General features: G+C 37.6%; 2 protein-coding genes and 1 pseudogene across 3 annotated transcripts; 2 read left to right on the forward strand and 1 right to left on the reverse strand.

Annotated features, from left to right (window-relative positions):
* Positions 1-15,651: 15,651 nt before the first annotated feature.
* On the reverse strand, positions 15,652-20,581 carry LOC118029136 (uncharacterized). 2 transcript variants are annotated; one of them, XM_073407930.1, is made up of 3 exons: positions 18,603-20,581; positions 17,510-18,494; positions 15,652-16,921 (listed from the first exon to the last, which is right to left on the reverse strand). In XM_073407930.1, the coding sequence occupies exons 1-3, from the start codon at positions 19,651-19,653 to the stop codon at positions 16,885-16,887; spliced, it is 2,073 nt and encodes a 690-aa protein (XP_073264031.1). In that variant the 5' UTR covers positions 19,654-20,581; the 3' UTR covers positions 15,652-16,884. The 2 variants fall into 2 exon arrangements, with proteins under 2 accessions (XP_073264031.1, XP_034888839.1); XM_035032948.2 differs by having other exon boundaries at positions 15,653-16,921; positions 17,510-20,581.
* A 1,379-nt stretch (positions 20,582-21,960) lies between these two features.
* LOC118029137 (wall-associated receptor kinase-like 9) lies at positions 21,961-23,160 on the forward strand. Its single transcript, XM_035032949.2, is given in 1 exon segment — positions 21,961-23,160. A coding segment is annotated over 1 exon segment (1,200 nt).
* Positions 23,161-23,556: 396 nt separating this feature from the next.
* Positions 23,557-25,592, forward strand: LOC118029128 (wall-associated receptor kinase-like 3; annotated as a pseudogene).
* Positions 25,593-25,927: the final 335 nt, after the last annotated feature.

Genomic DNA, 25,927 nt, shown 5'->3' on the forward strand with positions numbered 1-25,927 from the left:
AGTTGGAAACCTCTCAATATCTAGGTAATACTGCAGCGCACAAAAAACAAAAGCGTGTGGAATCACACATTTGTCCAAATTGGAAGAGAACCCGATAAATCTACAACATCTTCTATTTCCTCTTTGATTCCTCACTGATGGTGCAGCAAACAAACCACTTTTGTTGTTTTAATGCTGATATTTGGAAAGGAAACAATTTGGACAATCTGAAACCACTGCATCCCTTCTTGGATTTTTTTTTTTTTATTATTTATGTCCCATTTGCATATCCACAAATAGATTCTGCCGAGAGATCTCTGCTACGTTGAAGTTTGATGTCTGCTCATGTTTTTCAAACCAAGTCTGGCTCTTCAACCTACTACAGTGTCTTCGTGCTGAAACTGATGAGAGAAATATTTGTAGTATATGCAATTAGTAAATCCCCTCTTGCACTCTCTAAAAAAAAAACTTGCAGCATCATAAACAGGTTTTTTGTAGAGAGAGCTCTGCCATGTTGAAGTTCGACGACTACTTATATTTTCAGACCAAGCCTGACTCCTCTACCTACTACAATGTTTTGCTCATGCCACTGGTGGAAAAAATTTCAAAGCATGCGCTAAATTAATAACATCCTCCTTTTGCATTTCCCATTCATATATGGCAGATCCACAAATAAATTCTCTACAAAGAGAGCTCTACCATGTAAAGTTCAGTGTTTTAATCATGTTTTTCAGACCAACATCTTGTGCTGCTGAACTGGAATTGAGCTCATAATTGGGGTAACTTCAAAGACTGATACACCATGTACAAGAGGCTAGTAGTCGTTTGGTTCCATTAGATGATGTGGAGGCGATGAACACTTTAACATTGCAACTGGACAAAAACCAGAGTTGTCATTAGTTGATGATTGAAGGCATTGTTGCTGTTGTTCATGACTAAAAAGGAGAGGTACAACTTCAATTGGACATGAACAAGCAATGTTCCCACAGAAGACTGTGCAGACATTCTCTTTCCATTTGATGCTCAACACTTGTTCGAGTAGATCTGAGTCTAGCCTACTTCACCTTTGATGCTCTCAACCTTAAAATCTGATAATGAGCCTCTATCTGACTCCTTTTGTTTCACTTCCCTCATCTTTCTTCAATCACGTGCAAACATAGCTTGTACAGGGACCTACCGTTCAACCCCGGTACATGCATGATAAATGTATGAACATGTAATCTATATGATGAACTCGCCCTTCGAGGGGTGACAATATGGTCATAACTCTTGTATGATGGAACAAGAATCGTGATTTTTGCCCAAACTCTACAATGAAATTTTTGGAGTGACGACCATTGTGTCACCCACAAGTCTTGAATTCAAGATGCTTTAAGAAGGGTTTGCCCTGATGCAAATAACGATAGCACATACAACCTAAGGACAGGTTCTATTCATATATGTGAACATGGGTAGGTTTTCTATCTGCGTTCTCAAAAGGGTTTCATATCTGCCCAGTGACGTTTCTTCGTAAAAAACAGTGCGGGGGGGCGTTGCATGGATTAGTTAAGGCACGGTGTACCCACAATTACCAAGCAGGCACTCAGATATGAGTTGGGTATTTCACGCATCTGAACCCTGACCAATAGTCTTAGGGCAGATCGCTAGTTCCCCACCTAGCCTAGAAGCTTGTGTGTGCTTTCAAAAATAAGAACAGGTGATGCATGAAACAATTACTATAAAATGCATGGAAAATATGATAACAAGAAATAGGCAAAAAAGCAAAAACTTAAACACATCAAATACACAAAGCTTAGTCCAATAATGTCAGAAACAGTACCTTCTCTAGTGGAGTCGCCATTCTGTCGCACGTCGGAAAATCTGTGCAGCATCGGCTGGCGATTTTTCTCGTTGTTGTGTTTGCTTGAATTGGTTCGTTGGAGTCGGCACCTAGTAATTTATTGAAGGCTACTAGGAAACCGGATGTACTGGTCTTGTTAGAGATTCACGGATAAGGGATTGGTTATGGTTAGGAAAGGTATTTAGCACCACTAACGCACCCTACCGGAGGTAAGCTGCTTCGCGAATTTGATGTGTTAAAGAAGTTTTAATAATTGTCTTTTCATCGGATATTAGAAATACAACTTACGTATAAAGTTAATAATTCTTGACCGTGATCCACATCAAAATATTAAATTTCTTCTTTAATCCTTGCAATTTATCATAAAAAAATATTATAAAAAATAAAACAAATACAAACTCCCACATTCACTTTTACTATATTTTTTCTTTTCTTTTCTTTTCCTTTTTTTTATTACATCCACATTTACAACATACAAATAAAAATTCAATACTAAACAAAAAAATTACAACAACCAATTTAAAATTACAAAAAAACAACCCCTAAAACATCCTAGGGCTTCTGGAACAGTGCACGGGAACAATGTTGGAAGGCTTCTGGAGCAGAAAACAGTGGTGGCGCGTGGGCTCACGCGCCGCCGCTGGAAACTCCCAAAAACCAGGGGATCTTGAATGCCTTTTTCCCCTTTGTCTTCCCAAGCCGGCGGTGAAGGTCACCGTCACCTGCAACAAGGGAAACAACGCACAAACAACAGTTGATTTTAAGTTTTTCTTTTGGTCCAGATCCGTTCTCGGATTCGGTTTTATATGCAGCTCAGTGTTTTCTTTTTATTTTCCCCTTTCTTCTCTGTTTTTCAGGCGGTGGGATGTGTGACCAAGGGGCTGTCGGCGGTATGCAGCTACTTGGTGGCCGGTTTCGGTCTGTGATGGCTGCCTGTGGAGCTGCCATGGAAAGGGGATGGCTGTCGATGTTGAGGTGGAGCGAACAGATCGGGGTCTGTGGGCGTGCCGCTGGCTGGTCTTCCTCCTGTCGGTGGTAGCGACAGATCTACGGTGAGGAACGACGCTGCTGGAGGCAGTGAGCTAGGTTTACTGCCGATCGGAGGAGATGACGAAGGGAAATGGTTTTGTCTTGGGCTATCGGCTGGGGGAAAGTGGATGTCTGTGGGCGGAGAAGCTGCCTGTTGAGATGGAACAGTTGTTGAGCAAAGAGGCAGAGACGATGTGGGTGGCTGGAGAAGACGGGGGAAGGAAATTTCAAGCAAAAGCAAGGGAAGGCTTGTGTTTGGGTTGTGGTTTGAGGGGAAATGGCGTTCAGCAGGGGAAATGTGGCCGGCTGAGGGCAGGGGAGAGAAGAGAGGAAAATGTTGGACGGCTGTGGAGAATGTGTCAAGGAGAGGGAAGGGGGCGCCGCCTCCTTGGAAAAAGATGGGTTTAGGGTTAGGGTATTTCTTTTTTTTGTTATTTTTCTGATCTTTCAAAATTACCCCCCCTTGAATGTTGTTGAGGAAACCAGTATTTATAGGTGGAAATATTGCTAGGTTTTCAAATTGGTCCCTCAATTTCTTTCTTTTTGTAAATTTGGTTTTTCTTAATTTTTTTGTATTTTTTAAAAACGAGCAATATCAACGTCGACTTGATGAGGACAATCAATGATTTAAAAAATGACGCGTGAAAAGTCGAACGCCTTTAAAAGACCTTGAAAATTTAAATTCTTTTTAGATGACTCTGAAAATGCTAAAAAACAATGCAAATATATTAAAAAAGTATTTTTTTGGATTTTTGATGTTTTTCTCTATTTTTGGATTTTTTTCTCAAAGTTTATCGAAACATGGGTCAAAAATTGGGTAGCAACAATCCACATCAAAGTCGCCCCTCATTAAGGAAATTTTGTTTCCTTGACTATATATTATATCATAAGTCAGAGCTCTAGAGGACCACATCTTGTACCAACTTATCAATCAACGGTCGAAGACAAATATCTATATTCCGCCCCGGGCTGCTTGGACCGGGTATATGACAGTAGATAAAAAAAACAAGAACTCCGACCTCATACACATTCTCGGTGGCAAGTTATAAACTGTGAGTATGACTGGCCAATAAGAATAGGGAGCAGCAAATGACCTAAATGGGTTGAATCCCTCTGTACACAACCCAAGACGCACATTCCTTGATTCAGCTAAAAAGTCAGGATGCACACTGTTAAAGCATTTCCACACGTCACCGTTAGAAGGATGCACCATCACACCATCAACCACATCATGTGTTTGGTGCCATGTCATGTGCTTAGCAGTCCTTGGTGACATGAATAACCTCTGCAGTCTAGGTATGATCGAGAAGTATTTAAGTTTTTTATATGCTACTAGAGTCTTTCCCATGCCAGTTTTGGGTTTGTAACGGGAATGCCCGCATGTCATGCACTCGGTCATTTTAACATTTTCAAGGTAGTATAACATGCAAAAGTTAAGGCACATGTTAATTTTCTGGTATCCTAAACCGAGGGGTTTCATCATGGACTTTGCAGCATAAAAGTTATCTTTCAACCTGTTCCCTTTAGGTAAAATGCTTCTCGCCCATTCAATAATTTTTTCATACCCGACCTCACTCAACCTGTGATCTGACTTGATGGTGAACACCTATGCCATGGCCGATAATTTACTGTGGTTTGTGCAGGCATTCCATAATGGTTCGTCAGAATCTTTTAACAAATAAAAAAACCTAGCTGTATCTACATTAGGTTCTTCTTCTATGATTGGACATGGATTGACATTACCTTGATTCATTCCCATTGCATCCATAACCATATTTTTGTAAGGATTAGTGTTGTCATTTGCCACTTCATGCAGTTGCTAGCACTAGAAGTTCACCCAACCATCGTTTCTCCCATTCTCCTCTTACTAACAAATACTTCTCCATAAAAATTATCTTTCAGCCTATTCCCTTTAGGTAAAATGCTTCTCGTCCATTCAATAATTTTTTCATACCCGACCTCACTCAACCTGTGATCTGAATTGATGGTGAACACCTATGCCATGACCGATAATTTACTATGGTTTGTGCAGCCATTCCATAATGGTTTGTCAGAATCTTTCAACATATAAAAAAGCCTAGCTGCATTTGCATTAGGTTCTTCTTCTATGATTGGACATGGACTGGCATTACCTTGATTCATTCCCATTGCATCCATAACCATATTTTTATAAGGATTAGTGTTGTCATTTGCCACTTCATGCAGTTGCTAGCACTAGAAGTTGACCCAACCATCGTTTCTCTCATTCTCCTCTTACTAACAAATACTTCTCCATGTGCATACCAACATTGGTAATTCTCCATAAACCCTTTGTGTAGAAGATGCATCATTACAACATCTGGATGCAGATACTTTTTATTTTGACACTTTTTGCATGGACACCTAATACCGCCTTCAGTAAAATTTCTGGGAATAGATGTTGCGAAATTAATAAAACCCTAAACCCCGTTACAATAATCCATCCTCCGCAATCCTTGGTATGAATCTCGATACATCTATGAACGATCATCCATGACTTATATATATTGAACCTCTACAAAATTATGATGACATCATGTATTAATTAACTAAGTAGGTAAATAAACTTGCAAAAATATTACTTTACCTCGAGATTATCCAAAAAACCAATCACAGCTTCTCATAAATATTAAATATTCATTATGATCATTTATTTAACGTCCATGCGTACATATTAATATATATAAATTTACAGAAATTACCACACTGCAATACCATTGATAAAACTTAAAATGGACCCATTAAGCAAGCTATTAATTATTTCAAAACAACACATGTAATTTGGTAATTCCATAAAGTTTTAACGATTTACAAACAAATACAATCTTATAAAATCTAAAAAAAAACATAACAGGTATAAAATTATACATTCATATACTACAAGTTTGTTTGAGATATAACAATAAAACATGTACATCTACTAATAAAATACATATACTAAAATAAACAACAAAATTGACATTTAAATGTTAAAATTTTTAAAAATAGAATTACTTACAAAAATTGATAAAATCCGTCGAAAAATCAAAACACGGATGTTGTGACCACAAAACTTCAAGAAATATAACTTGTTGTGCTAAGATGAGGGAGATTTTTGTTTGGGTGTTGGCTGTTTGCAGATGGGGAGAGTTGAGATTAGGAAGAAAAGGAGAAATAGTGGAGGAGAGGGTCGGCAACAGGGAATTATATTAACTTTTTCTGATGGTTTCACCGACGGATATTTCCGTCGGTGTGTCCATCGGCTTTTCTGTTGGCAAAAATAGACACGTCACCGTACATATCCGCCTTTTCAAACCCCTCGGTCATCACTGTACGGGTCTATCATTTTGAATCCGTCGGTGATTCTGTCTGAAAAAACCTCCGCGCCAAAACCTCCACGTCAGCGACTCGCCTTTTTATAATTCTAAACTTTCAGTCCGTAATTCGGTCGGTAACTACCGACGAAAACTATTCGTCGGTAGTTGCCGACTGAATTATGGACGGATAAATTCTGTTGGTAATTTCAACCTCAAATTACCGACAGAAATATTCCGTCGGTAAATCCGTTGCTATTAAGCGAATTTCTGGTAGTGGACGTTGATTTCTATATTAAGGAACAACAGATAGGACAACCCGTGATCACAGGATGTCGCAAGGGTGATCTCTATACTCTTTCCACCATGCCTGAGCTCTACTTCTCTAATCGATTTAGATCAGGACCAGCAGATATCTGGAATCAATGTTTAGAAAATCCGCACCTCTCTGCTTTACAATTATTGCACAATAAAAGCTTGATAGATGTTAAAGGAACTATAAAGCATGAACATGTTTGTGATAGTTGTCAATTTGGAAAACTTAGTCAATTACCTGTTTTTCATTCTGAACACTCAAGTTTTGGTATTTTTGAAAAAATTCATTGTGATTTATGGGGACCTACTTCTGTTTTATCAATAGGAAAATTCAGATATTATGCTTGTTTAGTCGATGATTTTTCTAAATATACTTGGATAATCCCTTTACTATATAAGTTTGATTTTGCATATGCTTATCTTGCTTTTGAACATTATGTTACTAGGCAATTTAACAAACATATCAAGGTCTTTCACTCTAATGGAGGAGGAGAATTTATAAATTCCAAACTATCATCACACTTTCTCTCAACAGGAGTGATTCACCAAATATCATGTTCTTATACACCAGAACAAATAGGTATAGTAGAACGCAGACATTAAGTAATACTGGAACTAGGTATGACTATGATTTTTCATAGTAATGCTCCTTCTTTTTTTTTTTTATCAAATGTAAGAATTGGATAGATCAAAAAGAGCAAGACAAGCTTGCAATACAAGCTGGAAACCAGCAGTACAAGGAGATTTATATCTCCAGGAAAAAGGAAACAAACTCCCTTGAAAAAAACAAGAAAAGCAGAGGGAACACGCTCCCTTGAACAAATATCAAAGCTAACAGGCAATGAACAAACAGAAAAACAGAAACAATAACTAGGAGTTGTGATCCACTAGGAGGATCAAATCCTAGAATCGACCCACCCGGAAACAAATTCCATGCAATGCATAAGAAGATCTAGCTGGAGAGGAGGCTCACTCACAACCCCAGCCTAGTAATGCTCCTTTTTTTTTTTTCGATCAAATGTAAGAATTGTATAGATCAAAAAGAAGCTGGAGACCAGCAATACAAGGAAAAGGGAACGAAGTCCCTTTTCTAAAACAAAAGCAAGACAAGCTTGCTGGCTAGAAGGCAAAAGGGAACAAACTCCCTTGTACAAACCATAATCAAGACAAGCTTACTAAATAGAAGCAAAAACTAAGGGAACAGACTCCCTGTATCAACCTAGAATCAAAGGGAACAGACTCCCTCGAACAAATATCAAATCCATAAGGCAGAACAACAATCATACAATGAGAACATCGGCTACTTACTTCTTAAACCCCATGAGTGAACGAGGAACAGAAGCTAGACCATGTGGGGACAGGATAAACATGCATGCACGTTAATGTACCCCATTCAATCCAATCAGAATGCAACATTGTAAGCCAGGTGATTTTTTTCATGAAAATACAATATAGTGTAAAATAGTATCTGAAATTTTCTGAAAACAGCCTCAACTGATTTACTAGTGCTTTCAAAAATTCGCTTGTTTCTTTCCTCCCAAATCAAATACACAAGCATAGCAAGGGATACTCTTCTCATTCTCGGCTGAAGCCCTTTTTTGTTGTTTTGTAGAACCCTGGTGGCTTTACTTAAGGAAGCCATATTGCTGTAAAGCTTGAGCCAGAATCTGACCTTTCTCCAAAGGGAAGATGACCAGTCACAATTATCTTATGAATAGATTGCCCTCATCAACACTTAACTTTGAATCTTCGTATTTCATGTTGCATGGCAATCATCCTACATACTCATCCCTTAGAGTCTTTAGGTCCAAATGTTTTCCCTACACCTGGGATACAAAACAAAACAAATTTGACCCTAAAACAGCTCTATGCATTTTTTTAGGATATAGTGACAAACATAAAGGATACAAATGCTTTCATCCTCCTAATAAAAAAATGCTTATTTCTCATCATGCAGTCTTCGATGAGTCATCTTTTCATTATAAGCAAAAACTTCAGAATTACATAACCCCGTCCCCTACACATGTTACAAGCATCTTTGATTCATGGTTACCACCTATTATCTCTAAGTCTGCTATAGACATACAACCTATAATGTCTCCTCCACCATGCTTAAGCTCATTACAACATACCCTATCATCTTCTCTTCCTTTACATGATGATTATGCTATTACTAATACAATTACAAAACATGTTAGTGCTGATAATGTGACTGGAACACAACTAATTGAACATAACAATGACAATGGAATGGTAGAACTCCACTTCCTCCCTCCCAATCAGAGTCTACATCAATGCCTCGTATCACTGACAACACATCTAACAACCTTTCTGTTTTTACTATTGTAACTACAGAGCAACATGTTAATAATGGTAACACAATTGAAATACAACTAGTAGAATCTGACAATGAAGATGACACACAACTGCAACATCTATCTCTCTCATCATCCAATCCTGCTTTATTGGAATCAGACACGCAGCTTTTGCTTTCTCCATATGATCCTCCTCTCTCATATACCATGGTAACAAGATCACTGAGAGGGATCCTTAAGCCTAATCCAAAATATGCGCTAACATCCTTTAAGTCCTCAACAACTATCCCACGTGAGCCTTCAAACTTTCGGTCTGCTTTAGCTCACCCTAGTTGGAAAGCTGAAATGGAAGGGGAATTGGAAGCTCTTCATAGAAATCATACTTGGGAGCTTGTCCCTTGCACAAAAGCATGCATGTTATTGGCTCTAAATAGGTATTAAAAACAAAACTCAAACCCGATGGTTCACTAGATCGCTTAAAAGCTCGATTAGTAGCAAATGGTATCACTAAATTGATGGATTGGATTATACTGAGACCTATTCTCCAGTTATTAAACTAGGAACTATTCGCATGGTTATCTCCTAAGCACTAGTTCATAAATGGTCCATACGACAACTTGATGTTAAAAATGCTATCCTACATGGTTTTGTATCAGAAGATATATACATGGAACAACCACCAGGAATAGCTGATTCACGATACCCATCTCATGTGTGCAAGCTAAGAAAGGCTCTTTATGGTCTCAAAGAAGCACCTCATGCTTGGTTTGACCGGTTTAGTATATTTCTTCTTCAATATGGTTTCTTTTGCAGTCTTGCCAATCCATCTCTTTTTATTTTTCACTCTAACTCTGATACATTAATTCTTCTTCTTTATGTTGATGATATACTCCTCATAGGATCCTCTACTCCTCTATTGACAAACCTTATTCAACTGCTAAGTTCAGAATTTGCAATGAAAGATCTAGGCTTGATTCATCACTTTCTAGGTATTGAAATCACTCATACACCTGAAGGACTTCACCTCTCTCAATCACACTATGCATTGACGATCCTTGAACGAGCTGGTATGGTGGATTGTAAACCAATGAGCACACCACTAGAAGCCAAGACTAAGACTGCAACAACTGATATATTATTACAAGATCCACAGGTTTTTCATGGGCTTGTTGGTGCCTTACAATATCTAACACTCACCAGACCTGATATTTCATACAGTGTTAATTTTGTCTCCCAATTCATGCATGCTCCAACTATTATACACTTCAAAATGGTTCATCGTATCTTAAGATATATCAAAGGCACAATTGATACTGGTTTAAACTTTACTTCCTACTTTACACTTGATCTTTGTGCCTTCTTCGATGCAGATTGGGTAGGTTGCTCTACAACACGACACTCCATAACCGGATACTACACATTCCTTGGCAGCAATTTCATTTCATGGTGTGCCAAGAAAAAACCCACTATCTCACGTTCCAGCACTAAAGCCGAATACAGAGTTATGGCACACACAACGACAGAGCTTACATGGCTCACCTTCATCCTACAAAATCTTCACATCTCACATACTTCTCCGCCTATCCTTTACTGTGATAATCTTAGCGCATTGCACATGACTGTCAATCCTGTGTTTCATGCTTGAAGCAAACACATTGAGCTGGATTACCATTTCGTATGTGAACGTGTTGCCCTTAGACTTCTCATTACTCAACACATCTCTGCTCATGACCAAATAGCTGACATCTTCACAAAACCTATGTCAAAAACTGCACTGGCTTACTTCAAGAACAAACTATGCCTCCAACCCCGACCTAGTTTGAGGGAGGATATTAATGGTAACAAAACAAAAACAGAAACATACGTTGAGACATTGGTTGATTATAGAAACAAATCAACTAGAGCAACAAGGAAGGTTACGTTGGAGGACAAGATAGAAACAGAAATAGACGTTGGCTGATTATGGAAGTAAATTAGCTGAGAATTAGGCTATTTAATGTATCCAATTTAAGCAACTTTTATTGCTATATAATAACCAGCAGCCCCTGCAGAATGCATTGCTGTATATTGACATTGTTTTCTTAAGAAACAGAGAAACCTTTTAATATACCTATCCTCTGCAATTTTTCTCTGATTGTTGCTGCTGCTTGTTGGTATTTGGCGGTTATACAAACTTGTAAAAAAAAAGAAGAACATTGAACTGAAGAAGAAGTTCTTCAAACGAAATGGTGGTTTATTGCTGCAGCAGCAATTATCATCAAGTGATGGAAGCATTCAGAAAACAAAAATATTTCCTTCCAAGGAGCTGGAAAAGGCAACCGATCGTTTTAATGATAATAGAATACTTGGTCAAGGTGGCCGAGGAACTGTTTATAAAGGAATGCTAGCAGATGGAATGATCGTTGCTGTTAAAAAATCCAAAATGGTGGATGAAGAAAAGTTGGAAGAATTTATCAATGAGGTCGTCATCCTTTCACAAGTAAATCACAGAAATGTGGTCAAGTTGCTAGGTTGTTGTTTAGAGACGGTGGTTCCTCTGCTAGTCTATGAATTCATTCCCAATGGAAATCTCTTTGAGCATATTCATGACCAGAAGGAGGAGTTCGAGTTTTCATGGGAAATGCGACTAAGGATTGCTACAGAAGTTGCTAGGGCACTTTCTTATCTTCATTCCGCAGCATCCATTCCGGTTTACCACCGTGATATCAAGTCTACAAATATAATGTTAGATGAGAAGTTCAGAGCAAAAGTATCAGATTTCGGAACTTCAAGATCGATCGCCATTGATCAAACTCATCTAACCACTCATGTTCAAGGCACTTTTGGATACTTGGACCCAGAGTACTTCCAGTCTAGCCAGTTTACCGGAAAAAGTGACGTCTACAGTTTTGGTGTTGTTCTTGCAGATCTAGAGCTCTTGAGTGGGAAAAAACCAATTTCTTATGAAAGGCCGGAAGACAGGAGAAGTTTAGCCACTCATTTTATTCTTTTGATGGAAGAGAACAAGATACTTGATATTCTTGATGAACGACTTAATTTCATTTGCATGAAATTTATGTTCATTTGATTTGCATGAGTTTTAGACAATTTTATAATTTTCTCGTTGTATTTCCCTTCATCAGACGTTCCGAAACTAATAAAATAACATGTATAATAATTAGTATTTTGTGCCTTGTGGTAGTACTATTTTTTGATCTCTCCGTGTGATTTTATCACTCCTTTGATTTTCTCTATCTCACCCCACTCCCAGCAAAAGTTACTCTAAATCCGAAAGTTGAAAGATTATATTTTAGTTTCAATTATAGTTATTAAATTTGGTCAATTTTAGCTCAGGTTTTAATTTAAAACAAAAAAAAAAAAATTAATCATGTCAAGTTCAATCTAACTCGGCAAGATCAACACCAAGTATTTAAAAAAAAAAACAAAAAATGAAATAATATCATTTATAAAAAAAAAAAAAAATTGATCAAGGATCCAATAATATGTATTTTTAAAAAAAATTAGACCTCAAATCAGGTTAAAGAACACTTGATCATTTGTGAATTAACAAATAATTCCTTATGTGAAGGATTCCAATTGTATATTTAGTGGAAACAACGGTATTGAAAGGTATATTGAGTAATATTCTAAAAGGTATGGAAAAAATATTGTTTCCCACACCATTATTCATCAAGAAACAAATCATTGTGGATTGCTGCGATGATTTTTTTTAATTCCTCTTCTTTTCTTTTTTTTATTTTTTTAACTACACTCTTATAGACCCAAATTGATAACCAATTATAGCACATTTATTAAGGAATGCAAGATTCAAAAATAGGTAACTAAAATGAAAAAACACAATAAAAGGAGATGGTTTTGCTAAAATTGGGGCTAAACATATATTTTAGTCCCCAAACTTCTAAGAGAATCCTAAATTTCATTTGTTTTATTTTTTCATCCCTAGTTTGAGAGAATGAGAGAATGACTGGATTTTCATGATAAAAAAAGAAAATCTCAATTGAGATTGATACAAGAAAGACATGAAACATGTCTCTTCTATCCCGGCCCAACCATATCCATCTTTTTTTTTTTTTTTTATCTTGAGATAATACCATACACTAATTTAGTAACATGTTAATAAATTAAATTTCTTTTCATTTTATTTTTTCTCTTTCTTAAATTTCAAAACTATAAAAAAGTACTAAATTAGAGAGAACAGATACATAGGCTAGGCTTTAGCTGCTTAATTTACATAAAACACATAAATTCAAAATTTATTAGTCTTTAATTTTAAGTCATCATTATCAATTTGTCAAGAATATCTTTAATTGGATTTCCATTAGTTTAGCGGAAAAAAGTCGAGTGCTTATGAATGCAAACTTGAATTAATGCAAAACAAATCAGAATATAGAGCTACTCAAGGGGGAAAATATAAGCATAAAATCGAGGAACTTGGACTAAAAAAGTTAAAGCAAAAAAAAAAAAAAAGAGGCCAAATCTTGTAAAAGGCCAAATCATTTCATTGTTAATTGCTACAATGAAATGTTAATTATGTAAAAATAAATTAATGATATAAATCTCAAGAAATATTATGAATTCTACTTTACATGAATGTGGAGATTAATTGTGATTGAAGTTCTTTTAGTAGTAAGACTGAATTTGCCTAAGCATAGAGCTCCCGTGTAGGACAGACTTGCTGGAATTTTGTTAAATTGAATAAATTATTTGTTTGAATGGAAAGTTCCTTGTGTGATTTGACATGCATGTGAAATATATATATATATATATATATATATATATATATATATATATATATATACATATGGGGGCGTATTATTTATATATATATTCTCGATTACTATCAAAAATATATATATATATATATATATATATATATATATATTTTTGATAGTAATCGAGAATATTATAAATAATACGCCCCCATTAAGGAGATGAGGGCTGCTAAGGAAGATTACATGGGAAATTAAAAATACATTAAGAAAACAAGGAATCTAAAGACCTGACTAGTTAGTCCAGTTCATAATACATTCAGGATTCCTATAAAGATCAGAGCCTGTATAGCTGAAATTTTTAACAAAGGACTTCAACCAAAAGGGCAACCGATGAAAGGTGAGGTAAAAAATCACATCCCAGTCTGGAGTTTTGTTGTCAAAGATCATGTGGTTGCGCGCTATCCAAATTGACCAGTATAATCCTTTACAGAGAAGGGTAATTGCCTGATGCTGGAATTTTCCTTTTACCATGTTGGACCATTCCTGAAGGTTATGATATGGTTTTTTTGGTAGACAACCTACACACCCAAACCAACTAAATAGTCTGCCCCAAAGAGACCATGATTTTGGACAAAGATGGAAGAGATGATGTGTAGTCTCAATCTCCTTGCAGCAGAAAGGACAAAGAGCTTCCTCATAATTGATGATTCTCCTCTCAGCTAAGAAACCCTTTGTGCAGACACTGCCATTGAAAAGAAGCCATATGAACACATCTATTTTTAGAGGCGCAAACCCTTTCCAAAGCAAAGCAGGGTAGTGAAGATGTCCTGAAACATTTAAACCGTCAAAGAGATGGCACCCAGAGGAGACTGTGTAATTGTTGGAGCTATGGTGTTTCCAAATCTTGTTGTCTTCACCATCAGAGAAGACTAGGCCATGTTCCACTTCTGCTATCAAGCTTTCACACATGCAGAGTTCTCGGGATCGAAGGGGTCTTCTCCAAGAAAGATTGATTGAGTTATCTGTTGGGTTATGAACTTCTGCAACACTTAAAGATTGCTGGAGGGAGAGGTTGTAGAGCGTAGGGAACATGAACTGGAGAGGGGCTGCATAGCCTAGCCAAGAATCAGACCAAAACCTGATGTTTCTCCCATCACCCACCTTAAACCCAACATTGGATTGGATGGGAGCGGCTATGCTGTGATTTAAGGAAATTGCAGATACCATGCCACGCCAAGTTGGAGATAAAGAACCTGCAAACATAGGAAGGCCATTTGTAAAATGTGGCCGGTACTTTTGTAAGATGAGTTCTTGCCAACCTCCTGCCACTCCTTTGTCAAGGTTCCAAAGCCATTTAAACATCAGAGCCAGATTTTTACTGTGAATAGAACCAAGCCCGAGACGTCCAAGTGGCTTACTCTTAATTACCTTATGCCAAGCAACCTTACAAATACCATGTGAATTTGAGGAGCCCTTCCAGAGAAAACAACGGTTGATTGAGGATTTTTCTTTTGCAATGCCCTTTGGCATAGTAAAGACCGACATATAGTATAGAGGTAGAGAGTTTAAGACAGATTTAATAAGACATATCCTTCCGGCCATGCTCAAAAACTTCCCTTTCCATTTGCTTAACTTTGCTCTGATTGTGGACAATACCGGTTTCCAAGTGGAGAGCCTATTTGGGTTAGCACCAAGAGGCAACCCAAGGTATCTGACTGGGAAGGAGTCACTGCGACAGAAAATTGTGTTAGCCAGACCTGAAGTGTATTCGTTATCCAAATTAATTCCTATAAGTGAGCTTTTATAGAAATTAACTTTCAGTCCTGAAATGATCTCAAACCAGCGGAGGATCCTTTTGACATGCAGTAGAGAGGTATAATCATTCGGCAGGAAAATCAGAGTGTCATCTGCATATTGCAAATGGGTTATGTGATGTCCTTGCGAAGTCTGCAAACCTTTAAAGTAACCTGAATCTGATGCCCTGTTGAATAGAACTGTTAGCCCCTGAACTGCTATGTCAAAAAGGAAAGGAGAGAGGGGGTCCCCTTGCCTGAGACCCCTCTCCATACTGAATTCTCTGCTTGGTGAGCCGTTAATCAGGATGGCCAATTTAGAAGTGGACATGCATTCAAAGATCAGTTTCCCTCAGTGGGATCCAAAACCCATATAACCCATGGTAGAATCGATATGCTCCCATAAAATCGAGTCGAAGGCTTTATGAAAATCTACCTTTAGCAAAAACCCGTGGTCCTTTTTGCTACGAATACTATGGACAACCTCGTTTGCTATCATGAACCCATCTAGAATCTGACGCCCGGCAATGAAAGCAGACTGGTTTACACTTATCACATCTGGTAGAATGCTTCGGAGCCTAGTGGACAAGAGCTTTGCCACTATTTTATATAACCCATGAATCAAACTAATTGGTTGAAATTGGGAGAAAGTGCTCGGCCTCTTGGTCTTTGGAATCAAAGTCACGAAGGACGAGCCGATCCCCTTTGGTAATTTACCTGTTCTGAAAAATTATGTGACCATCACAAAGATGTCAGGGCTGAAAAGATTCCATTCCTTTTTATAGAAGGAGAAGGTGAACCCGTCAGGACCGGGGGCTTTTGAACCATCACAATCCCATACGGCTTGCTTCACTTCCTCCAATGAAGGTAGTCTTTCTAACCAAACTGATCTTTCTTCTGAAATTTTAGAGAACCCTGAGTCTCCCATTTCAATTCTTCTGCATTGTGGCTTGGCAAACAGAGTTGAGAAGAAGTTGACAGCACCCTCTTTGATGTCATTTGGAGAGTCTAAAAATCTGCCATTCTGCTCAATCTTGCTAATGTGGTTCCGACCATTCCTCAAACTTGCCGAAAGATGGAAGAACCGAGTGTTTTTATCCCCCATTTTGCACCAGTTTTGGCGGGATTTCTGCCTCCAAATGCCCTCGACATTCCTACTAACCTCCCAAAGCTCTGAGTTCAGATTCTTGAGCTTTGTTTTTTCAGTCTCAGACAAGAGGCGTACCTCGCTTAAGTCTTCGATGGTTGTGATGGAGTTCTGAATGTCTGCAAGTTTTGAATTGTGATTACCGAAGGTGGATTTGTTCCATTGTCTCAATCTTTTCCCTAAAGTTCCTAGTTTCTTTACCAATCTATAGTCACCGGGAAATTCCTTGCAACTATCAAACCAGAAGATCTCAAAATCAGCTGAGAATGTAGGGTGTGACAACCAACTATTTATGAAGCGGAAAGGCTTCCATCCCCAATCTACCTTTGGTGCCTGAAGAAGCAATTGACAGTGATCAGACATCCCCCTAGGATAGCGGTAGAGTGATAAGAATGGAAACTGGAGGTGGAACTCTGGAGATGCGAAAGCCCTGTCAATACAGCTCATAGAACCCCCCCTAAACCAAGTGAAACGGTTGCCCTGCAGTTTGAATTCAATCAGAGCACAATCAGACAGGAAATTACAGAGAGCAGCTGACCCTGAATGATTAATGTAGCCACTACTTCTCTCATTAGCTTGAAGAGTTTCATTGAAATCACCTATCACCACCATTGGTAATTCAAAGGCAAACTTCAGAGTAGTGATGTCTTCCCACAGCTTAGCATGATCTTGCACAGAAGATGCAGCATATACACCAACTACCATGCAGTTAAAGGAAGAATGAACATGTTTACCGCATAGGCTGATCCACTGCCCCCCAAATTCTATGGAATTAACCTCAAAGATAGAACTATCCCACATCACAAGTATCCCTCCTGATTTGCCTACAGACTCTAGCAAAGCCCATTTAACAGTTACCACATTCCATAAATTCCTGATGTATGAATCGCAACAATTATCTTTTTTTGTTTCTAATAGAAAGCAGATATCAACATTACTGTTGAGCAACCTATTCCGGATGGAATGGCGTTTGTTCAACATACCCAACCCACAACTATTCCAAGCAAAAATATTCATAGGTAGATCAAAACCATGACAGAACAAAACTTAGCAAGTTAAGAAACTTACAACTGATTGACTGATTTCCACTCATCTACTTCTCTGTCAATGTTCCCCCGAACTCCCTCTTCATACCCTATAAGATCTTGGAATGTTCCCAAGCCTAGAGCCGCTGCATCATGTAACATTTCCTGGGTTTCCTTATCTATATCAAAACCATCAACTTGATTATTCTCACAGGTTGTCTGGAACCGGACATTGCCTTGCTTAATTCCCGAATTGAGGGAATCAGAAGAGACACATTTCTCAGTAGTGTTAGCTACACTACCACTAGCTTGCAACAATTTTATTTTCCTGGATTTGCTTCTAGCATTCCTGTTGTTTTCGTTGATCGCTTCTGAGGAGGCCTCTTGGCTGCACTGAGAGTTCAAAAGGGTTGGTAGATGAGCCTGTGTATCACTGGTCTCTGTATCTATGGATGCATGATTAGAGGTAATATCTTCATATTGATCAGAAGATGACTTAATAGCAGGGGGTGAGCCGTTTTCTTTTTGAGATGTGTTTCTGAATGAGTCAGGAACAATATCTGATGTGTCATTAAGAGCCAAAGCATGCCTGTTTTTCTTCCCCTTCTTCCCTTTTCCGTATGTATATTTAGGGCCAAGTCTTCTGGTTCGTTTAAGCTTTTTCCTTTTTTTTTCCTGTAGTTCCATTTCCACTACTTCTTGGGGCTCTGCCAGGTCACGTATGAAATCAGAGAATGAGTTACATGAGTTTATTGCCTTGTTGATTAGCCTTGTTCCTTTCACCTGGCCTGTGATTCTGTTTTTTACAAGGCCCACTCTTGTAACTGAATGTGCTGAGACATCTGTGTTGCTATCACTGTCGGTTGCCCCTTCATCACGTGTTTCTTTTGTTTCAGGAAAAAGGCAGACAATTTTTGAACTTGTGTCAGTATGATCCAAGTTGTTTGTTGGTCCAATGTACCATTGATAGAGAATGAGAGAGAAATCACTATCCGTATCCGCCTTTTGTTGCTGTGTTAAAATAATGTCTGTTGCACAATGATCACCGTCAGTGTCAGTAATCTTTGTGCCCGCTGCCGTAACCTCATCTGAAGCTGCAAATTCACTGCATAACTCTTCATCTAATGTTTGAATACCTGTTGCACCCATTGAATGTTTGATTGTAGACAGCAGGGGACTAAAATCCGGTTTCATTTCCATGATTGAGATTTCGAATTCGTCGCCATCTAGAACCAGCAAAACATGTTCATTTAGCATCTCAAATGAGGTTGTGCTCAGCAGCACTTTAACTCCTGTGAGGGATCCTTGGCTCACGCTGGTAATGTCATATCCAAGCATTTTCCCTGCTTTCTCAATAATGGATTCAATACATCTGCGATTCCATCCTATCAAAGGTAATCCTAATTTGGACACCCACACAAATCTGTCTATGGCTTTAGCTCCTTTTTCCCATGGTTTCAGATGAAAGAATGATGTTTCCAAAACAGAGGATCCATTTACCAGCTCTTTCTCCATAGATTCTCTATTTGTAAAGGTGATGACTGCTTGGCTTGCTCCCAAAAAACGAAACCCAACTGTCTGCTTGACATTTTTTAGCACCATATGCTCAAGGTAAGCATAGTCCACGTCTGTGGCTATGAATCCCACTAAACTTCTCTGAAGCCATTCCTTGTCATCGGGGATAGACTCATACATCACCGTTTTCTTTGGATGCTTTGTGACAGAAAGAGCTTCAACGAAGGTCCGGGTGTCCCTGAAGGTGAGTTTGGGCATGGTTTTTGGTTGTGGTTTTATAACAAGGTCTGGTTTTTTGTCTAGAGGTTTCTGAAATCTGACCAGGTTTGCATGAATTTTGTATGAATCGAACCAGATAAGGTTCAAGTTGTCACAAATGTCTGATTCTTTTAAGGTGGAGAGGAAGGAAACAAACCCAAACTTTCTCCCTCGTGATGTTTTTTTCCTGGAGACAAAAAGATTGGTAACAGGACCAATCTTTGCAAGCGTCTTTTTGAGGTCATGATAATCTAACCATGATGGGAAATGTTCAATAAAGAACTTAGAAGGGGTAAAGGTCGGGAAGGTTGTGTTTGAAGGTGTTTGAGAGGTTGTATTATTCATGTGAGGTTTGAGTAACATTGCTACGGTCTGGTTTGCAGGGGTGAGCGAAGGCTTTTTGGGTGGGAGCATTTTGGGAGATCTTGTTATTGTATCGTTGTTCTTTGGGCTAGGAATACTGCAATTGTGTTTAGAGGGTGGTTGTTGTTTTGGGCCGAGGTGGTTGTTGGAAAGGGATTTTTGATTGTTTGTTGGTTTGTGGGATTTTGGAAATCAAACCTGCGATGGGGAGGCTGTGTTTTGGTGTTGGTTTGTGGAATGTTTAGTGGTTGAGGGGGTGATGTTAGCTTTGGGTGTTTTGGGTTACAGATTGAAAGTCATGACAGATTTCGGACAGAGCTTCAAACATCAATTACTCACTAACAATTCAATCAATATCAAATCCCAACGGTACAAAGATAACACACATCTTATGCAGCATATATCCAAATATCAGCTCAAGTTAACGGTTGGATCTCCCTAGATCGGAGTTAGACCAAAATTGACTGTTCCGAGAGTGGTTTGTCCAGAAATCTTCAAACAATTAGATTTCTTAAACGGCAGCAGATATGAACGATCCCTCCGGTCTAGATGTAGGAACTATAGAGACACATAACATACCCAAAAATCAAGTTGATCCAACGGTAGAAGAATGAGAGATCGGCCGACGACAGTGACAGATCTGGTCTGGACGATGACGAAGGTGGTGGCTGGCCAAAACTTCCCCTCCACTTCTGGTCTGGACGATGACGAAGGTGTGGTGGCTGGCCAAAACTTCCCCTCCACTTCTGTTTTTTGTTGGGTTATTTCTAGTCGTTCTTCTCTGTTTCACCTTGCGCCTCTGCTTTTCTCTCTGTGTTCTTCAATAAGTAGATCAGGTTTTGATGATTGGATCTGGGTTGTGGAAAGATCTTCAGCACCTGGAAACTAACTGATGATTTCTGCCGGGGCTTTGAGATATATCTTTGAGTGTTTCCGAAGAGTAGGTTTTAATCTCCAAATCAATTCCCAAATGAACAAAATTTCAAACTTGCGTGAAATATATATATATATATATATATATATATCATTTCATTGACGATCATTGTGTTATTTTTTCCCATCAAATTATGGAATATCAGATTTTTTAGAAAAATATCATATTCTTCCCTACATGTTTCTCTGTAATATAGGGTTGAATAACCTAAAAGGGCTTAGTGTTGGATGCTCACGACGTCAGGAAATTAAACTGAATCTTGGTTGATGCTCCATTTAGAAAAATAAAACGAAATTGAATTGAATTAAAAACTTTAAAGCTATTGGGACTGGATTTGAACACTAGACAAGTGTTGAGCCTCTTTTCTTGCAAACATCAAGGACTAAATTGCATAATCATGGAAGAGATTTAGCTCTTTTTGTTTTTTTAGATCCCTTGATTTTTTTTCCTTTTATATGGGATCCCATAATGTTGAGGAAAAGAATTTGATATTCTGTTTTGCGGGAAAAAAAAACAATTTCATTGATGTAAAATTAACAATTAATTAAGGCTCGAGAGATCAATTTTTTTTAAAAAAATCAGGGACCAAAAAAGACGGGCGGGGTAACTTGGCAGCGGTTGCAGGATGAGACCGTGGCGCTATATCGATGCAAGCGGCCTCTTTCGGCTGCATTAGAAACGTCACAGCAGATCTATCTATTTTGTGCAAGTCCTTAACAGAAAGTAGAAGTCTAGCCATGCATTTGATTATGTTGATGGAAGATAATAAACTGTTTGATATTCTTGATGTTAGAGTTAAGGAGTGCTATCAAAACGCAGAAGTTATCTTTGTTGCTCATATTGCAAAAAGATGCTTGAATTTGAATGGGAAAAGTCGACCTTGAATGGGATAATTGGACTGTCTCAAAAGGAGCCAAATATTCAACAAAACTGTAAAATATGAAGGGAAAAAAAAACCTGTAATACTTATTTTGTTGCCATAGATATAATTTCTAGTTGTGAGGCTTTGTTGACTTGAATTTTTTTTATTTTCTATATTATTCAAGTTTTTTTTTTCACTTTTCAATTTTTTTATTTTTAAAAAAATGGTAACTCATAAAATTTTTAATTTGTTTTTAATTCATGTGAGGCTTTCCATGCTTTTTTTCTTCATTTTTGTAATTGTTTTAGGCTTTTTAAAATTAAATTTTCTTTGGGAGGTTGTTGTGGTTTTTTTGTTCAAAATAGTGAGAAAGGATATATAAGGAAAAACATATGAATATACGATAACATACGAGAATTTTTATTAAAAAAAAAGTACATAACAAATATGCGGTAGAAGGTTACCTCAACCCACAAAAGATTTAACCACCATGTTGACATAGATTGTTGTTCAATAATAATATATGTATCTAACAATTTTTATTTTTTTTCCCTTGCGAGCAATGACAGTTCTAGGTGCGGCCACTGGATTGTTGCTGCTGCTTGTTGGTATTTGGCGGTTATATAAACTTGTAAAAAAAAAGAAGAACATTGAACTGAAGAAGAAGTTCTTCAAACGAAATGGTGGTTTATTGCTGCAGCAACAATTATCATCAAGTGATGGAAGCATTCAGAAAACAAAAATATTTCCTTCCAAGGAGCTGGAAAAGGCAACCGATCGTTTTAATGATAATAGAATACTTGGTCAGGGTGGCCAAGGAACTGTTTATAAAGGAATGCTAGCAGATGGAATGATCGTTGCTGTTAAAAAATCCAAAATGGTGGATGAAGAAAAGTTGGAAGAATTTATCAATGAGGTCGTCATCCTTTCACAAGTCAATCATAGAAATGTGGTCAAGTTGCTAGGTTGTTGTTTAGAGACGGAGGTTCCTCTGCTAGTCTATGAATTCATTCCCAATGGAAATCTCTTTGAGTATATTCATGACCAGAAGGAGGAGTTCGAGTTTTCATGGGAAATGCGACTAAGGATTGCTACAGAAGTTGCTAGGGCACTTTCTTATCTTCATTCCGCAGCATCCATTCCGGTTTACCACCGTGATGTCAAGTCTACAAATATAATGTTAGATGAGAAGTTCAGAGCAAAAGTATCAGATTTCGGAACTTCAAGATCAATCGCCATTGATCAAACTCATCTAACCACTCATGTTCAAGGCACTTTTGGATACTTGGACCCAGAGTACTTCCAGTCTAGCCAGTTTACCGGAAAAAGTGACGTCTAAAGTTTTGGTGTTGTTCTTGCAGAGCTCTTGAGTGGGCAAAAACCAATTTCTTATGAAAGGCCGGAAGACAGGAGAAGTTTATCCACTCATTTTATTCTTTCGATGGAAGAGAACAAGATATTTGATATTCTTGACGAACGACTTATGGGGCAGGACCGTGAAGAAGAAGTTATCGCAGTCGCTAAGCTTGCAAGAAGATGCTTGAACTTGAATGGAAGGAAACGACCAACAATGAGAGAAGTCGCGATAGAGTTGGAGCAGATTGGGCTGTCAAAAAGTAGTAAAGAACTTGAAAACATCAGGGATGAAGTTCCCAGCGTATGGGAAATTGCTGGGCCTCCTACTTCAGTAACAATTGGCGATTTTAGAAATGGCAAGGCTCCATCTTTGGATGTCCAGCCATTGATTTCTCACGAAACATGATGATTAAGTACATGCATGACATTTATGTTCATTTGATTTGCCTGAGTTTTAGACAATTTTAGAATTTTCTCGCTGTATCTCCCTTCATCAGACGTTCCTAAACTAATCGAACAACATATATGTATAATTAGTATATATTTTGTGCCTACTCCCAGCAAAAGTTACTCTAAATCCGAAAGTTGAAAGATTATATTTTAGTTTCAATAATAGTTATTAAATTTTGTCTATTTTAGTTCTTAATTTTTTAAATTATAAACTTTTAGTTCTTAATAATTTATAAAATTCAATTTCAGCCATAAACTTCATTTTCTTTATTTATTGGTCCCAGTTTAAAAGAATGGCTAAATTCTCATGGTAAAGAAAAAAAATCTCGATTAAAATCGATTCAAGAAAAACATGAAACATGTCTCTTTTATCCAAACTATGTCCATCATTTTTGTATCTTGAGATAGTATCAAGTATCAACCGCTATTTTAGCAACGTGTTACTGAATTAAATTTTTTTCTGAATATTGGAGATGGTGCTGCCGTTGTCAAAGGTCCAATTATGTCCTCCAGTTGTTCCGGTAGGCAATCCGGTCCACCTGTGAACTTGGAGGGAAGTCCTTTCTTTTTCTCCTTCAGTAATCTGTTCATTGCAGTCGGCTGCATCATCCGTGCTCTATTGACAGAGATTGGGCCCCAAGTCAGTGGATGCGACTCAACATGCGTTCCCTGCTATAATCATACAACCATTATTTTTGGGCAAGAAATTAATAGTCTCTGTTCTGGTAAGCATTGCTGCGTAGCCAGAGCTCCTTTCAGGATGCAGGTTTAATCCAAGTCTAGAAACTAAAAATGAGAGTCAAGACAGCAGTGGATGCAAGCTTACTTTCCTAGCAGACCAAGAATGGGTTGCGTTCTCCGATATAAACAATCTGCAAGTGTTTCATGATCGGGAATATGTTCCGGTGGTGCTGGCTTGGGTGATGGATTACAAGCTTTGGAAATATGACCCCAAGACCACGAGTTGCAAATATTTCCTTCTTCAGCACTCTTTGACTTTAGCATACGGACAAGGGCGGGGCCTTTCACAAGGCTCCGTTGGGCTGTAGCCCAGGTAGGATTAAAAAAAAAAACTCTGGTGAGTCAAACCTCTTCCGAGTCATCAATGTTGCAGCCACTCAGTTACTTTTCTTCGCCATAGCCAACCATATGTTCTCAATTGTTGGTGATGATGCCTAAGCCCTTTACCACCTCACTCATCATGCTAGGACCTCGCCAAACCATGTATGTTTTGATCTCTGGAGACCGACTACCTGACTGATATTATACGGCAGCCTAAGCTTATCAAGGTGCATAAAATGCACCATTTGATAGCACTACAACCAGGGGCCGGTTAAGGCATGTAAAGGTTTGGGTGGGCTTCTTGGTTAAGATTCTATCAATATTTTTTTACAAGTTTTATATATGAAAAAATTAATAATTCTCGATAAAAATTTACATGGAGTCTTCTAATATGATATTTTAACTTGGGTTAAAATTTCAAAATTTTTAAAGAAATTTAGAAATTTGAAGAAAAATCACAATTTAACAAGTTTTTTACGTTATTGGGTGTAATTCTCAATCAGACCATCGGATTAAGCTTAAATTTTATGAGGGATCTTAAACTATATTGAATAAATTTTTCTTAAAATTTTAGGATGAATTAACGAGGCTTGGTAGTGGTAACAAAAAAAGACCATCAAATAAAAACAAAACGACTCATTAAGGGTAAAATAATTATTTATCATTAAAAAATAAAACAAATCAGCTCTTCCTTCCTTTTATATATTGCCAACTGGGCAGAAGCATAATAGAAAAATAATAAAAAAAAAAAGGCGAGAGAGAAAAGGAGAAAAGTAATGGAAAAAAAAACCCAAGGAAAAAAAATAAGAAAACTGAAAAACTAACCTTGTAAATTTACAAAGTCCAACTTATAAAACACTAATCTAAGAAAGAATCAAATAAAGAAAGGAGGAATTGAGAGAGGAAAAAATTTTAATTAAATTGTTTTCCAATTGATATGAGATTGTTATTTTATTCCAGTTGAGGGGTTGTTACAATATCGATTCAGATTCGATCATAGATAAATTATATTCTGCAAAACATCGAAGGATATAACTTCAATAGCTTATTTATTTTTAATTTCACTTTAATTTTATGTATTTTTAAATTTATTTTTTAATATTTTGGATTGTATATTTGAATTAAAACTTTACTGTTAGCTTTAAAAATTCATGTACATAAGATAATAATTTATCCTAATAAAAATTTATAAAAAAAAATTATATATTTATTTAATAATCTAGGACAGAAAAACTTTCTGGCTCTGCCATGCATAGGAATGTTCTTTGCCGGAATGGTTATAAGGGCAACCCTAACCTTGGGTGCGTCGGTAAAGTTACTGTTTAAGAAAAGACTTTATGTTGCTTTTAGCTCTTGATTTGATACCGTTTGTTTACATGGCATGCCAAAACAATGCGTACCCATGCCTGAGTTATAATTTCCTTACTGTACCCATTCCTCAACCACTTCTTATTTGGTCAATTTCATATAACCTCTACGTACTGCTGGTGATAATCGATGCATTATGAACATCTACGTTATAACAATTAATTATACATTTTTTTGCCTGCAGGTATATCTAAGCAAAGCTACTGTAGCTCAAGTCCCTAGCTAGTTGCTATGACTATTGCTGTTACAGGCTTTCTCATTACTCTTTCTGACAAATCAATGCGAGATCTGGC

This window comes from Populus alba, chromosome 1, assembly GCF_005239225.2.
Source record: "Populus alba chromosome 1, ASM523922v2, whole genome shotgun sequence".
Classification (NCBI taxonomy): domain Eukaryota; kingdom Viridiplantae; phylum Streptophyta; class Magnoliopsida; order Malpighiales; family Salicaceae; genus Populus; species Populus alba.